General features: G+C 39.2%; 1 protein-coding gene across 9 annotated transcripts in view; it reads left to right on the plus strand.

The window, feature by feature from the left end:
• Positions 1-17,991, plus strand: part of Dock10 (dedicator of cytokinesis 10) — a 258,512-nt gene that overhangs the window by 46,091 nt on the left and 194,430 nt on the right. For 3 of the 9 annotated variants that reach the window (XM_076914931.1, XM_076914932.1, XM_034521362.2), the window contains exon 1: positions 7,002-7,219. The exons of 4 other annotated variants lie outside the window; for them this stretch is intronic. In XM_076914931.1, coding sequence (XP_076771046.1) covers positions 7,058-7,219 — 162 coding nt within the window. In that variant the 5' untranslated portion in view covers positions 7,002-7,057. Of the gene's footprint in view, positions 1-7,000; positions 7,220-17,991 lie in introns of those variants that run through there. 2 more of the 9 variants (XM_076914937.1, XM_076914933.1) reach the window with 1 other exon arrangement.

Below are 17,991 nucleotides of genomic sequence, written 5' to 3' on the forward strand. Positions count from 1 at the left end.
TATTTGACTTGGAACTAAAAATCTATTTTGTTTTATTCTTTGAGTATGCTCCTCCTTTGAGTCAATTTTCTTTGGAAAGAGCTGAGCCTCTGAGAACTCTAAGAAGCCCAGTAGAGTCAAGAGCCTGATGATGGTGGCAGAGACAGTGGTACCAGTGACAATGTTTATCTTTATGTTTCTACTGATTGATGTGTTCATCAAACAAAACTTGATTTCATTCCCCTGTTAAAGATCTGTTATAGCTTAAATAAGCAGATGAGTTTTCTGGTTCTCTGCCTTAGTCCCTAGGTCTTTCCCATTTTTTCCCATCAGGGAAATCAACAGACTGCACCATGTAGGGGTAGAAGGACAGGGACACAATGTCTGGGAGAGAATTGAGGTCAGTTAGCATATATGTTGTCTTAGTTAGGGTTTCCCATTGCTGTGAAGAGACACCATGACCAAGACAACTCTTATAAAGACAACATCTAAGTGGGACTGGCTTACAGGTTCAGAGGTTCAGTCTATTATCAAAGTGGGAGCGTGGTTGTATACAGGCAGGCATAGTGCAGAAGGAGCTAAGAATTCTACATCTTCATCTGAAGGCCACTAGGAGAAGACTGACTCCTGTGTGGTTAGGTAGAAGGTATTACTGGCCACCCCAAAGTGACATACTTCCCCCAACAAGACCACAGCTATTCCAACAAGGGCACACCTCCAAATGGTGCCATTCCCTAGGCAAAGCATATTTAAACTATCACATATGTCATGCTATATGTCATATAGCATATCAATTGTCAATGACTCTGAAGACAAATGACTGATGCCTTATGTAATTGTGACATGAACAACTTGTTAGCTGAATCCCCAGTATCTCCATTCTGGGAATATTTTGGTGTTTTCCATTTTCTTAGTTCATGAGGATCAGCAAGGGACTATATAGTATTCCAGCCACATTTCCACATTCCAAAAAGATGCATTGGTATCCATGTTAGATGGATGACTGAAATCATTCCTGCTAGTGAAAGTCTCTCATGACAAACACATTTCTAAAACTTCTCTTATCAGATTCGTTGCATTTAAAATTATTTAAATCCCCATAAAATGTGACTTAAACCAATCATTACCTCAACCATTTTCTAAGACTGTTAACTTTCTTCTGCAATAGTGGTACAAGAAATTTCACAGTCTTCTATGAGGGATGAACCTGTAAAAGGTATTTTTCAGGGTTACTTCCCTGATAATGTGCTTACACCCAAAGTTTGTCTAGTATACAACTTGTCCTTGGGAGACAAAAGTTAGAATTGATATGATTACCATTCAGAATTGCTTGTAAGATAAGATTCTAAATCCAGGTGGCAAAATTAAAATTGGAGTCTGTACTCCATAACTCACTATAACTGCAAATATATGAGCTGTTTAGCTTCTCTGTGCCTTGATTTTTTTCAGTTGCAAAAAGGGGGTGATTGTAGCACTCTCCTATAGGTGGGGACATAAATAAACCAATACATATAAAACCAAAGTTGCGCTGAGCACCCAGTGAGTGCTCTGTGTAGCTATTCTTTCTTGGTGCATCCATCACATTATCATACACAGAGGAACCACTGCAGGATGAGCACAGGATATGTAGCCAGCCAAGTAAGCACAATCTTAGCTTTTACAGAAACATAATTTAATCTTAAATCAGCCAGAAATTCACCGCTTGTGTGTTGGAACCAGCCAATAGGGTACAGTTAGTTATATGGTTGACACTTAGGGCTGTTAGGCAAGATCTGTCAAAGGGGGCTTCTGAGAAGCAGTATCATCTCTATGCTGAACTCAGAAGCTAAGAAGGGAGGTGAGCAAGCACGAGAGAACATCGCTTTGATTTCTCTACAACTGCTATGTTCCAGACTCTCTTTCAGTTATATCAGTTAAATTAGTTATAGTTACACTAATATACTCAAGTATAAAGTATGCTCATTTTGTACTGATTACACTGAGAATCAGAGAAGTTAGTCAAATTCCTTGATCATATATTTTCTGTAGCCCATGAGCCTTTAATTGAGCTGGATTCTGAGGCTGAAGCCCATTGTGTACTTGTCCCCTTGCACTTGCTTGTTGCCTTTCCACCAGGACACCATCAAGACAAGAATCTCTTAGACTGGAGCCATATTGCTTAGACATATTGAGTCTATGTATGATTCATTTTTGTATAAGTTAATCATATCTACTGCAAGGTCTCCAAAGTTGGGGTACCTGGCTGTGGGGACAAATGAACATTGGAAGGTTCTTTCTTTATTTGGTCAAACTGACAAACCTGTGCTCTTACAGTAACCAACATATCAGTTGAAGACTTGATTCAAAGACATGAGAACCAGGCTTTCAGGGAGGCAAGATACTGCACCAGCCACATCCAACAATAGGGTTTCTGTGAGGTGCCAGATGTTGTGGAAGAAGTTTCCTCCTTCTGAAAGTGTTGTTGGGGGCTCCTGGAGTGCTGCCTGTTGAATGCTAGAGAAGGTCCTCTACTGGATTTCTCTTGTTCTTTTGCCTACTTCCTCCAGCTGGGAGCCATTCCTGGACCCCAGGCATCACACCCTCCTGCTGAACCCATGAGATTCTGTGACTCCCCAGTCCTTCACTTTCAGTTACTGGTTAGTCCGATCACACTCCCTTTTCATCTTTCAGTGATGTGCATATTCTCCTCTGTTGAAGGAGCCCAACTCCCTCTTCTCATGAGTCCCTTCTATGCTACTCCACAATGTCTTCACCCGGTATAGGAAAGAAGGAAGGTGATAAATGTGCCTTTTCTGCTGTCAGAGTTCTGGGTCTGAAGATTCCACTTACAGTGAAGCTGCTGGCCCAAGGACATATCATACACAAACACACAGACACACACACACAGACACACACACACAGACACACACACACAGACACACACACACACACACACACACACACACACACACACACAGTGGCTTAGACAAGAAAAATACTCTAGAGACTGGAAACTCAAATTTCCTTCTCATCTATATAGGCTGCCTTCCTTCGTGTCTGCCATGGCTCCCTTTACTTTGTGTACATAAAGACAGAAACAGAAAACCTCAGAGTCTCTCCCTATCGTTAAGGACATCTGTCTTAATGAATTAGGGCTTCTCTATTATAATCTCACTTAACCTTTAACCTCTCTCTCTAAATGTGGCCATGAGGTGGGAAGTCCAATGGCATCATGGGAATTTGCTGTGACTACAGTTCAGTCCAACCACAGACATCTGTGCATTCCTATGTATTCCTTATTTATGAGGAAGATCTACTCAGAACTTATTACAGTCTTGAAGTAGTTACCTCAAGCTAACATTTAATAATGCAATGTAGGATATGTCACTAGGATGTCCAGAAAACATGAAAGCTCATCTCTGTCGCTACCACAAAACTTCCAGTGATCAGTCTTAGCTTTATAATATATTTACATCCTACAGAAGGACCCCCCCAACCTCAGCTAAAGGTCAACATTCTCTTAGGAGCCATAGAAGCACCAAATGTTTGAGGAGACAAAGAACCCAGGCTTCACCCTCATCCTGTCCAACTACAATCCAATCCAGGATGGTCAGAATAGGCTTAGATACGTGGCAAGAGAGATGAGCTGTATAGATTTAAACATACAAGTCTTACATAATTTAACAAAGCTGGAAAGCTAGAATACTTTCAGTTGACATTACTTATTTAAATTAAATGTGTTTCCTTTCCCATTAAAGTAAACAAGACCTTTGGATATACTACCCTAGTGGTAGAAATAGCTGCTCCTACACTTAGAAAATTTTTAAGCCAAAAAAAATCTTAGACAGTTACTCTAAAAACTCCCTTCACTTAGCAAGATGAGCCAATGAGCAGTTTTCTGAGTCAAGGGCAGGCACCCTTTTGGTGTAACAGACTATTTAGGAAGTGATTTCTTATCCCTGTTCCTTAATTCCTCCTCCTCCTCCCCATCCTCATCCCCTTCCCCATTCTTCTTCTCCTTTATCTTTGACCACCCTCATTTTACTTCTTATAGCATCTTTCTGCCTATTGTACAGAACCCTAACAATTGCATCTTCTTCTGCTTGTCTTTTGTTTCCCTTGGAAAAGAAGGTTAATTCAAATCTATTTTGCATGTTTTTTTTCAAGCTTTCTTTTTTTCCCCACTATGCATTGGTTTAAGATTTTATAAATGATGGATGAATTGATACACAGTATGTATTTAACAACTCAAAGTCTTATTCTCAACACCTTGGAAAGCTTAGTAATACCCATTGTTAGTGACAATATCCCTCCATATTAGAAAATGAAGTTAAAAATATCACCTGTTGAGTTTACATTTGGTCTGTGTCTAAATGAAATCATGTCCACTTAGGAGAAGCTGTAGGTGAAAGTGAAGGAATGTCTCCATAAGTTACTTTCAGGTTGGGGTATCTTTGAGGCCAAATTAATGATTTATATGAAAAACAAGCAGACTCCAGACAGAGGATGTACAGTTCATTTTAAAATATTTCCCTTCTGCCCATGTCTATGCCATGTTGATATGAGGGACTGCTTTTTGGAACAGATTTCTGTCTTCTTCCCTAATCAGAGCCACCCCTTGCAGCCATATAAGCCTCAGCTCTCACAACCTAACTCCTTTCTTACTGCTTTGCTGTTGAACAGGTCTGACCCTCACCTCCCATGTTTTCCTTGTCCAGTGGACAACTGTTTTATACTCTGGATTTGAAAGGAAGTCATCCTTGGGCACTCTCTTAAAATACAGAGTTAGAGTCAGAAAGGAAGAATGAGGGATGGAGGAAGGAAGAAGGGGGAAGGGTAGCGAGAGCTCTTCCTTAGCAGTCCATCAATAATAATAGGAGCAGATTCCTCAGAGCCAAAGAGAGGATCGATGCAAACAGGCTTCTAATAGCTAGAAAGCAGACCGTGTATTTCCCTAAAGACTGTGTCATCTGCCAAAACATCAGGCTCCAAAAGCCACCCCAGAGTGTTAAAGGTGGCCCGAAGGAAATTCAGAAACCAAAGTATGCCTTTGAGCCCCTGGGGTGTGTGTGTGTGTGTGTGTGTGTGTGTGTGTGTGTGTGTGTGTGTGTGTGTGAGACTGAGCTAGGAGTCTTTCTCCATTTTCCTGATAGAGCTGGAGGTGTGTATGATTAGCCATGTGTTCGTGAGCAGGTGATTATCAACCATGTAAAGGACTGGAGAGAGTTCTGCTATGAGATTGGGAATAGGTGGCTGGTGGTCAACCCCATCCATCCATCCAGAGCCTGGAGGGACAACCATATTTCAAAGGATACATGCGTAAACACGAACTCAAACTTAGCACTTGTTAGTCTATTCAATAGACTTGTGCCAAATGAGCTAAGCTGTGGTCTCTTATCCGTAAGTGGTCTCTTATGCCCCAGTCTTCTGGAGTGAAATGGTTTAGAATGGAGCATGGTCATGGCCGACAGAGGTCCAGAGGAACGGAAGGACTTGCTGGCGCTGTTAACATGCTTTTCTTCCTCTTCTTTCTCTGGCAGCACTAAAATATGTTTTCTCAAAACAGAATGAGATGAAAACTATTGGCAGGCAGAACGTCTTAAAAGAGGAGGGGGAAAAGAAACATTTCTTTGGCAGACATACCAATTAAAACGGTACTGTGTTGTGACAAATTACTGAGTAATTAATGCCTGATTGAGCTTTTTTTTTTTTTTTTTTTTTTTTTTTTTTTTTTTTTTTTTTTTTTTTTTTCTATATATGCTTTTGTGAAAGTGACATGACTGTGCCTGGGCCAGCCACAGCCACACCTCATAGAAGAATAAACCTTGCCTAAACTGCATTCGGTAGCACGCCGTACACAAGGAGCCCCGAAACTAAATAGAACATTGTGTTGTTTTGATTTTCTTATAATTATTATTTAAATCTCTGAGAGCTGGGCTGAAAGAATTAGCTTGGTAGGAAGATCCTAACATTGAAAAATCCTCCCGGGATTTCATGCTTTCCTCGTTTGTAAGCAAAATCCATTTTCCATGAGATATTTTTAGCTCCTGTATCCCCTGCTGCCCTATTCTCTTTCAGTATACCATTAGATCTTGAGGCCATTCCAGATGGGTCATGTGATTTCTAAGTATCCCTCTTTGGTTGCCTCCTAAGTGACTAGTCTTCCAGAAGTCAGGGAATACTAGACACTTAACTACCAAAGATCACAATGTGTTTCTGCAAAGCTTTAGTTCTCATTGATAGGATGTTAAAATGTTTTCCAGCTGTTTCTAAGAGGTCAGCTTGTCAGAGTGTGCCGAGTGACTCCTGATAGAGATTTTTCAGCCCTATAAACCGCCTATGTAAATATAAAAATGTATTAGGCTGCAGAACTGAGTGTGTGGGAACAGAACAACTACACCATTGAGAGGAAATCACGGAGAACACTGGCATCTCTCACATGATCTGTTATCGCATGCATACTTTTTGATAAACCATCTAGATTCGGAGTACTTTACATTTCTGATGTTGACCACTCTTCTGGAATTTATGCAAAGTAAAACCCCAACAGTTTAATGAAATAACCAGAAAAACTTTCTTCAGACAGTGTCTTACATATTTTAAACTGCCGTCAGTCAATACACTGCCTGTTTGCCTTGGGAGAAAAAGAGTCAGCATAAAGTCTGATTTCCAGTTGTTTAATTTGAAGAATGATTTATGGTTTGTGTGTGTGTGTGTGTGTGTGTGTGTGTGTGTGTGCATGCACACGCGCGCACATGTGTGCATGAGTAGGAAAGACATATTTACCCAAAGCTCTGAAACAGGAATCCAAGACAGTCATTGTAATAAACAGAAACCATGCTTTCAAACTGCACTGAGAAACCTTCGCTGGATGAAGTGCTCTGATGTTGTTGAGTGTGTTCAGTTTCCGTGGATCAAATCTTTCCCATCTCTGCATCCAAGCTATTTGGCTGTGATCAGATGATCAGAGCTCAAGGAAGTGATTGGAGGGTGAGCTGGCTGCAGCTGCCGTGTAGGCTCGTTCTCAGGGACAAGGAGCCACTGTTTTTCAAACATCACATCAACATAGAAGTTATTCTGTAGGCTCCAGGATGCAGCGATGGGCTGCACTCCCAGTATTGTTCTGCTCCAAGCTTTCCGCTCTGTGGTCCAGAGGAGCTGTCCACACATTTGCAGAAGACGCCAGGAGGAACCATCCCATGAAATCGTGCCTCTCGAAAGTGATGATGAAATGATGACCAGACCCAGAACCCTCATAATGGTACTGTATTCTTGGCAAACAGCCTCTTGATTGAACTGTTATTACGGAGATAGATGCTATATTTTTGGAAGTTTGGGTGTTTGGCTTTAGATCAAGATATGTGTGACCTCAAGTTTTCTACCTTGTTGTTGCTGTTTGGAGGAAAATATCTCTCAGAAGCATTGCTAACATTCAGAGAGCTGATTTTTCTTTCTCTTAGATCTTTCATGTAAATGTGTGGTGTGCATCTGAGAAAGTCTCTGCTTGCTAGCATTTGTATGTTGTTAAAACACTGCGGCATGGGGGGTGGGGGGAAGAACAGAAAAATTTGACATTTTATTTCACTGAATTCTACTCTGTATGTCCTCGCTTGGAAGAGGAGCCCAGAATGTGAGTTTCTTTATTTATCACTTATAAACAATCACAGGAGTTAGACCTCTAACTTCAAGCTATCTGGGGTTGTTTTTCTGTCCTTTTTCTGACTCTGAAAAGGAAATGCTTTTTCAAAATGCTTAGTTAACTTTGGCACAGAATCAGAGTCATGTATTGGGAGTTTTGTGGAATGCGTGGTGTTTTTATTAGAAAGTTTTTCCTGCCAACTGTCAAATTATATATATATTTTTTTAAAATTTGTGCTTTTATTGTAGCAAATGTTACTCCTCTGTGCCTGTGTTTGAGTAGCAAGGAGTAAGTACAGAGTCTGTCCTTACTTTAAGATTTGGGGAAGACATCTGCTTAGTCATGGATATCTCCATCAAGCTGTAGGCTGTGTGCTGAACTTTCCAAATCTAGGGATGTGTTGAAGTCAGGGTACTTTCAGCAAACCGACTTTTCTTTTCTCTCTTAGATTTCAGTGTTCAAGGATATAGTAAATAATGAATGAAAAAATACCTGTTGCACTAACAGTTCTTTATCGAAAATCATTTGGCCCTGGATACACCTCCGGGTGACAGGTGACCACGGGGTGACATTGTACCCCAACTTTTTGACAAGTCAAAATTTGAGTTTTCATAAAACAATATTGCTCTTGGATTTAGGTTTATGATTATCTCTTCAGGGAAGCATGAAATCCAAAAAGTTCACACTCATTGGCTCTATAAAACTTAAAAGGACTTGAGATCTATTAAAGGCCAAAAACATTCTTGATTTCTAATTGTTATCAATAGTATAACATTCATATTGATTATAGACATGTATATGTGTATGTTGTGTATGCCAATAGTTTTCAACTTAGATTGTAATTTTTCCCAAAATAAATAAGTAAGGTATTTTAATTTCTTACATACTAATTAACTAGTTTTCCAAGTTTTCTTTTGATTTACACAGTTCTTTTATCAGTATTAAATAGAACATCATCATGGATTGAGATAACCCTTACATCTTGAATTTATATCATTTCACAGTTTATTAAATCATTTTTTCCTAAAAGTTCCTCTCTCTCTCTCTCTCTCTCTCTCTCTCTCTCTCTCTCTCTCTCTCTGTGTGTGTGTGTGTGTGTGTGTGTGTGTGTGTGTGTGTGTGTGTGTGTGTGTATGTTCGAAGTTGTAAATGAATATTTTATCACGTTTTTCGCTTCAGTGACTTTAGGACAAATTAAAATTCCTAAACTCTAAACTCTGAAAGCAGAAAAAAATTCATCATGTCATGATAACATACAATATATTAGCAAATCTTAAAGAAAGAATTTTGGAGTTTTTTTCATCACAAATAAATGACAGATGTGTGAGAAACTCAATACACTTGCCCTGATCTGAGCATAATGTAATGAATGCATAGATTAAAATATCACATGGCACCCTCTAAGTTCACATCCTAGAACTGACAAGTGGCAGCATTATAGGCCACAAGGCCCATTGATTCCAAAAGCCGCTCTGCTTTCCACCTTTTTTTGTTTCTTAATGAAAATAAACTCCTGGACCATGAAGAGTAACTTAAGTTCGTACAAAATCATTGTGCTTCTTGAAAATGTCCTCTAAGGTGACTTCAGAATTCATACGCATAGCACAGTGAAAAAAAACATCAGAAATCTCTACCCTAGCTGTGAAGTGTCAGAATGATGGCACATTTCGGAAGGCATTTTCTTCTGGGTGTGTTACATTAGGTGATTTAGTGAACAAATGTGTTAATGAGAGCATGGCCCACCTGTCAACATAGTACCTTGGCAATTTTTGCTTGCTTCTACCCCATGTGGAAGCTACTATGCACGTAGACCTTTTACCTGGGGCCTCTAGTGATTTCTATGAGAAGAGATGATGGGGATGCCGGGACTCTGTGGTTTCAGCAACCAATAGAGGACCACGTAGGGTACCGTGTTGAAGAGCATGGCTCAGGTTTGAAAGATGAGTATCCAACCTCCCCACCAAGATCCCCTTCAGACTGATGGATTTGAATGTCAACTCATGAATTTGAGAGTCTCTAGAACTACAGAAAGCAAAACTAGGAGCAGAGAGAAGATTGCTAGACAGAAAGGTATAGCAGTGTTCCAGCTAAAATCCAGCATGATTTTTCTCATAAGTTTGTAAGAAGTGTTTGGATTCAGGATACATATCAATAACAGAACAAGTTGGGTTTGCTGTGAGGCTGTGAGTTTGTTTGTTTTTTTGTTTTTTTGTTTTTTTTTTTTTACCAAGCATGGGGGAAAGAGCAGTCTCGGTTTACTGTGCACTTCTCTTTTAAAGGGTTGATTTTTTATCATATATATATATATATATATATATATATATATATATATGAATAATTTGCCTGCAGGTATCTCTACCATGTTGATGTGTGCTGCCCACAAAAGGCATGCAATCTCATGGGACTGGATTACTGGTGGTTGTGAGCCACTAAATGTAGCTCCTGGAAACTGATCCCAGGTCCTCTGCAAGAGCTGCAACTGCTCTTAAGTGCTGAGAGATCTCTCTGGCCTCTGCTGTTAAGTTGTTGGTGTGTACATTCAGAACCAAGGTTCTTTAATAGAAATGTGTATGAGAATAGTAGCTCAGGACTAAGAGTCTACGTCTGTTATAGAGCTGCTGAGTTCTCGATGCCTTATAGATAGATCTATGTTGGCAAAGTTAAGTAGGAAGCTAGACATGTGACTCTGGAGTTTTAAGGAAATTCATAAGGAGAAGTAAAGCATGGCCCAATATAAATACTAATGAATGATTGATGAATGGGCAAATAATTTACTAATGTCCTGTACTATTTATAATGTGTAAGTCCATTTCACAGCTAAGCACATATTATTTTATAACCTGTCTCAGGCTGAACTTATAATTGATGTGTGTGTGTGTGTGTGTGTGTGTGTGTGTGTGTGTGTGTATCACATATATATATATATATATATATATATATATATATATATATATACATATATATATATGTGTGTGTGTAGTGTATATATGTGATATATAGGATATAGGCAGAAATCAACTCTATGGTTTTTTTATTTGCTTCAGTGGTACATAGAACAATGCCTTTTATAGACAAAAATTGGATAAGGATCTGTAGATTGACATCTTTGAGCAGTTGACACTAAGATGCAAAGCTTGGTGAACTTTTAACCATTAATGAAACTATACAGGAGTAAAGTAAGGAAAGAAATAAATGCAAAGGCTCTCTGTTGATATCTTGCAGGTATGGTATTGCCACTCAGGACTTGAATACAGATTTCTATAACAAAAACCCTTGATTTTAGTTGTTCTAGCCTTGTGTAGAAATCAGCTTACGACTTTGTGATTGTGCTTCAATGTGGGATCCAAAGGAAGAGATTTGTTAAACATGAAAATGAACTATTTAGTCCTTTTGGCATTTATCACGGACACATAAATCTGAACAGCTGAGGCTATTAAAATTCAGTGAAGATGAACTGGCAAAAAGAAGAAGAAGAAGAAGAAGAAGAAGAAGAAGAAGAAGAAGAAGAAGAAGAAGAAGAAGAAGAAGAAGAAGAAGAAGAAGAAGAAGAAGACATTCCTTCCTTAAAAGTTTTAAATTTCCTATTATGTAGAAACTTTTCTGATGGGAGAAATTACAAAAATATGTGTGTTGGTGCATGTCTGTAGCTGTTGGTATGGAGACAGAATTCAAGCTTGGGTTTCATTCCTTAGGACATTTTCTATCTTTTTCTTTACTTTTCTTTTTCTTTCTTTTCTCTCTTTTTTTTTTAGACAGTTTTTCTCAACTTCCTGGAGCTTACTGATTATGCAGGCCAGCAAACCTCAGTCATCTGCCTGTCTCTCTCTATCCAGCATGAGGGTTTCAGGTCTGTACCAACATAGCCTGCTCTTTTACGTGGAGTGCAGAGCCTAAACTCAGGTCTTCATGCAGTACAGCAAGCACTTTACCAACTCAGCTATTTCCTCAGTCAACACAAAATATTTATGAATTATTTTTTTATTTCACTTATCGCCTCTTTTGATAAAGCTTACAGATACCAAATTTAATTTATGTAGATCCACTTTTCTAGTTAATTCCTATAATTTCTTATGCCTTATAGTCACTTCTAACCCCATAGGTTTTCTTTATTTTTAAATCCTTTTTTCTTCCTCTCAAATAAAGAATGACTATCCATAACACAACAGGAGACCTGGGAAGCAACGATCAGGCAGCTTTCTGTCTCTGTCTAGCTATATAGTGAATCTTCACATAACAGATTCACAAGTCTCAACCTGAAAGTGAAACATTTTAAAAGTCAACTAACATTTTGAGATGATTCTAAAACAGTAGAGGACATAAAATGTAAGTTTGGGCATAACAAGGGTACAGTGTATACATAAAGTTAAATACGGCTTTAGTTTTTTAACTTTTGCTCAAAGATCAAGAGATATGACAATAGTCTAAATATGTGGTAAGTCTGGAAAGTAAAATCATTGCCTATCAATGATTTGCACTAACAGAATAAACTTATCATTTTGAGGGACTCTTAGTTATAATTGCCACCCCAAAACATGTATCATAAACTATCCTCTGATAATGGAAAATTTTCTCCATCCAATGTCTTTGTGAACTATATAGTGCTCATGTCAAATTCTATCTTTATCTCATAGCCCATGAAACAGGAATTATTCTCACAATTTTAAGATGGCATAAAATGAAGGGATGAAACCAAACATAAGGACGAGAAAAGAGGAAAGAGAAAAGGCTGGAGGGATACAGAAAAGATGGATAATGTACCAAATCTTAAACACTATATGATTCTTCAATACTATCAATAGTGACAGAAAAGGTTGATGGTAAATGACAAGGCCTCAATCATCAGGGAACCTTCTCTTGTCCTTAATTTTAATTTTCATAGTATGCTCTATTATCCAGTTGATCCAAAGAAACTTGGATTTTCTTCTGGATGCCTATTGTTTACCTGAGTGTCTAGGAGCTAATGTGATTGAATAGTGACTCTAGATTTGGAGTCAAAAGAACAAAGGTCTGATTTAATAAAAGCCCAGATGTCCTGGACATTCTCAGTCATTTCTGTATTTGACATAGGGCAAGGTGTCTGTCTTGTCCTTTGGAGCACCAGAATATTTGCCTTATAGAATCGCCCTGTACAACAATTAATACTTATGTTGGTTGCTTTTCTTAGCACAGTGACAAAATACACATGAAAGCAATTTAAGTGAGAAGGGATTTATTTTTGGCATACAGTTCCGGGAGATGTCAATCTATCAGAGCAGAGAAGGTATAGAGTGTTTATGGTGTCATAAACATATGGCAGAGACTTCTCACACTGCAAAGAAGGTTCTAGAGGTAGAGTGAGCAAGAGTGGAACTAGGGTGGGGCTATAACCTTCAAAGGTCTGTCCCTTCTTACCCACTTCCTCCAACAAAGTACCACATCTTAGATACTCCTTAGCCTTTAAGATAGCACCGTCGGCTGGGGAACCAGAGTGCAAAGTCTTGAGCTTGTGAGAGACATTTCAGAGTCAACTGCAGCAGTGTCACACAGGGCTGGAAAAATGCAAGCATGCAGGCTCCCTTAGTCTATGAGCCCTCTGTAATCTGCTACCCACTGGGTATCTCATGCAGCAAGACAAGGAGGTCATTTGCATTAGGAGTTAAGGTGTTTCTTCCATATCTATACTCAGAGGATGCTACCAAGAGTATATCCCCAAACCAGAGGCCAAGGAGTATGCTAGTTAGTACAACTCTGCATGGCTAGCTCTTCCCTCTGCGTTTGGATCCCCTTTTACAACATGCAAGCACAATAATCCTTGCTTCTTGCTCAAGGCCTTTAAACATCAGGATGAGAAGCAAGATGAAGGAAGGAAAGAATTATTTATAAAAATCATATTTCAGGTTTCTAACTCATTTGTTTACATATATGCTTAGTGAACAAAATAAGGACCAAAGAGGAATGTGATATGGGCACTACTTCAGAGGGAGAAAAAAATAATCTCTTTATATCTTTCCACTAAATAGTCTAATAAAACTTTTGCTGAGGGATTCTTCACATTCTTTGCCCAGTTGCATATTTATTGAATGGCTCTATGAGGTAGAAGCTTTTAAGGTCTCTAGATCCCAAATTAATGTTCTGCCCCCATTTTAGTGAGAATGGATTTGAATACACTGACTTAAGACTCCCTCAGGAAGGGAATCCCATGTAAATAATGGAAACTGAGTTTAAATAGTATGCCAAAGATCGTATAACACAAAGCCTAAAAGCCCAGAGAATCTTTGGCAGTAATCTTTCTTTGCCTGTGAACTCATTCTCAACTGAATCGTGACGCCACAGAAAAGAGATAAATGCTTTGAGTGTCTTCTATGGGTAGAAGAATTAAGGCTTGGAGCTTAGTAAATAACGACACAAATCTTGTAGGAAGAGGCTTACAGAACTCAAATAACATGTTCTATCGTCTTGTCCAAATGACTGTGCATCGTTTTTCTAAGTTGCACCAGCTTTGAAAATGATAAGAAACAAAAAAATACATTAAAATTAAAACTCACAATATGGTAAATAAAAGCAGAAAGTTGTGGGTATGATGAGATATATAATAACCAATCATGTAAACCAAAACCAATGCATAGATTCAACTATATAGATAATGTAGGTACAAGTAAATAAATGTGTGTGTGTGTGTGTGTGTGTGTGTGTGTGTGTGTGTAAACTATTATAACTTAGTGATATAATGCTTAATGCTTTGAGAGAAGCCATTGTGTAAATGTTGTAAAGATTATATTACCCAGTAAAAAAATATTTTGTTTCATGTCTAGAAAAAGGGTGTGTGGAAGGGTGGATTTATGTTCATGCTTCAACTCTAGGATTCAATATGACCCTAATCCTAAACACTGATCTTATGAAATAATAATGATATAATGGAGAAAATGAAAAAAAATTGTAGTGATACAATTGAAGAGTCAGATGTGTCTTCTGCAAGTCAAATATGAATGTAGCCATTTGTCTTGTTTCTTCAGTGAGATTTTCCTAAAATGTCAATTCACTCTGTCAGGTTTGGAACTGATTCGCTGAGTTAAAGGACTACCAGTTTAGGATTGTTGAAAATACTGCTATAATTTGGATCTGGAGTTTTCCCAAATACCTGGGTGTTACAAATTGGTCCTGAGTTTATGGCACTCTCTGGAGATAGTGGAGTCTTTAAAAATCAATGCCTAGTGGAAGGAAGTAAACTCAGTAAGATTCACCCTTGGGTGCAATGTTGGTAGTACCAACATCTTTTGCTTTGTTTTGCCTCCTGGGTGACAAAAGATAAACAACCTCCTTTAGTGTACATACTCTCCCATGTTGCACCCTGCTGTTAAAAAGTTCAAATGCTATGAACCGAATGAACCACAAACTGAAGTGTCAAGAACTAAACCAAAATAAGCCTTTCTTCCTAAGTTCATTATCTGAGGTTATTTTGTCACAGCAGCAGAAAGCTGATAGATCCACTTCGTTTTGAAAGTCTATTTTTATTTATTTTGTATTTCATTTTAAAAGATGCATTCACTATGCATGTGTTGAATGTGTCACTGATTGTTTCAACATCGAACATTTAGTCCATAACTAAACAGAGCAGAAGACCTAGCATATCACAGCATCCATTGGACACAGGTGATGATATGGCTGCTCTAGTCTGATACAGTACACAGTTTGGAGGCTGAGACAGCACAAATGGACGTAAGATCATAATCCTGATTGCTACTTACGTGAGAGCTTTTTACCTTAGTGCTCTAACCTTTGTGGATCAAGTGACCATCAGTGAAGTAGCCGTAGTTCAAAGACCTGGAGAATGAGAAAATTCTAAGAAGACAGAGAATACTCTCGACTATGACAGGACATGAGAAACTGCCATGTGCTGTCAGAATGTGTGTTCTGATTCTCTTACCAAACCGCCTGCTGATTGTATGAGCCCTGGGTCAATTCTTTCTGCTGTAGTTCCTCATCTGTAAAATGGGACTAATGAACATACCCATCTGTATCAGTTTCCTATTGCTGCTGTTATCAAATACCACAATATAGTTTTAAACAGCACGTGTATTGTCTTACAATTAAACCAACACATATTTATTATCTCATATCTCTGGAGCAGAAACCTGATGCAGATCTCACTTAGAGGAAATTGGCAGAGCTACCTTGCATCCTGAAGGTTCTAGGAAAGAACTGATTTCTAATCTTTTCCAGTGTCAAGAAGCCTTCCACATTCATTGGGTTGTGTGGTGGTTTGAATGAGAATGGTTTCCATAGTCTCCTATAATCAAACGAATACTTGGTCCTCAGCTCGTGGGACTGTTTGGGAAGGATTAGGAAGTGTGGCTTTGTTGAAGGAGGTGTCTCATTGGGGTGGGTTTTGAGACTCCAAATGCCCACACCATTCCCACTTAGATCTCTCTCTCTCTCTCTTTCTCTCTCTCTCTCTCTCTCTCTCTCTCTCTCTCTCTCTCTCTCTCTCTCTCTCTCTCTCTGTGTGTGTGTGTGTGTGTGTGTGTGTGTGTGTGTGTGTGTGTGTGTGTTGTAGTTGTTTTCTCAACTTGTAAGCTCTCGGCTTTCAAAGCCAGTAGGGAAACATCTTTATATAGCTCTGCCTCTGCCTCTGCCTCTGCCTCTGCCTCTGCCTCTGCCTCTGCCTCTGCCTCTGCCTCTCTGCCTCTCTGCCTCTCTGCCTCTCTGCCTCTGCCTCTGCCTCTGCCTCTGCCTCTGCCTCTGCCTCTGCCTCTGCCTCTGCCTCTGCCTCTGCCTCTGCCTCTGCCTCTGCCTCTGCCTCTGCCTCTGCCTCTGCCTCTGCCTCTGCCTCTGCCTCTGCCTCTGCCTCTGCCTCTGCCTCTGCCTCTGCCTCTGCCTCTGCCTCTGCCTCTGCCTCTGCCTCTGCCTCTGCCTCTCTTGCTTCCCTTGGGACCCCATAATTATCCCAGTAATCAAGGCTTTCTTCATTTATAGATCGGTAACTGTATCTACCCCTATAGTCTTAATTCCTTCCTGTCTTGTAAGTGATACATTGCTAACTTCCTGATATTTGAACGTATACATGTGTAAGGAACTATAATTCTGTCTGCCATACTATCTCAGGAGGTTATTACAAAGACTCAATGGATCAACACAAGTAACATGCCCATAATAAATCCTGGTGAATAGGAAAAGCCTGGTAGATTTTAGTTATTTTATTGGTTTTTAGTGTCTTGATAAAACACATTTACAAATTATGTTTACTTTAGGTTATTTTAGGGAAAAATTGGATTGCTAAAAAGAAATTTCATTTGTATTTCAGGGAATATGAAAAGATGGAAAGGCAAGCTTAGAAGTTTTTTTAACCATAGCACTTTAATATTTATTTAATATTTATTTATTAATCTTCACATAAATAGATTATTTAGAGAACATACAAGGTTGTTTGAGGTTCACTTTTATGTTATCCACCATGTGCTTATTTTTGTTGTTGTTGTTTTTAAATGTAACAATTTCTTTGTGTGCTTTTAAATCAATTGTGGAAGGAATAGTTCTCCTTTTCAGTTTTCAAATTATATAAAATTTAGAAATAATAAGGGCCAAAGATGCAATTGTAAGAAATGTTTAAGACTGGGAGATAAGGAGATGGGACAATGGGTAAAGTGTCCCCAACACAAACATGATGAGCTGAGTGTGGACCCCAGCTTCAAACATGATGAGCTGAGTGTGGACCCCAGCTTCCTTATGAAAGGCTGGGCCTGGTGGTGCACATGTATAATCCCCATGCTGGTAAACCTTAGGGGCTTGCTGGCCGAGCATCCTCATCATAACAGCAAGCTCTGCTTTCAGCAAGACATCCTCTTTCTAAAGATAAAGTGGAAAGTGAGAAAGGAACACTCACAATGCCAGCTTCTAGCTGCCACACACACACACACACACACACACACACACACACACACACTGGCCAGCACACACACAAACACACATAAAACACCTCAGATACATTTATACCAATTGACCACTTTTCAAACCCGCCTTGGCCACAGAGAGCTTTAGCTGCTGCATTGGACAGTGCAGGCCCAGCAGACCATGAACTTGCCCAAAGTCAGATACCTCAGAAGCATTTGTCGAGGTACTTTTTTGATCTCAGAGCAGTACTTGCAACCAGCCTGCTACACTACCAAGCCTTGTGTATGATCTACAGCTAAGCCTGGTTTACCTCCCATCTCCTTGTGCATGTTCATTTCTTTGGCTAACACAAAACCTGGACACAATCACAACAACAACAAAAAAAATTGGCCATTTCACATCTTTAAATTTTGTAGAAAGGACATAAAGACCTGCTAATCTGAGAGTTTAAGGGGAATTAAAAATGAATCATTCTTCTCTTGTCCCTAGAATATTCTCCTAAACTGGATAATTATGGCAGCACTATC

The sequence above is a fragment of the Arvicanthis niloticus genome, chromosome 17, assembly GCF_011762505.2.
Source record: "Arvicanthis niloticus isolate mArvNil1 chromosome 17, mArvNil1.pat.X, whole genome shotgun sequence".
In the NCBI taxonomy this organism is placed as follows: Eukaryota; Metazoa; Chordata; class Mammalia; order Rodentia; family Muridae; genus Arvicanthis; species Arvicanthis niloticus.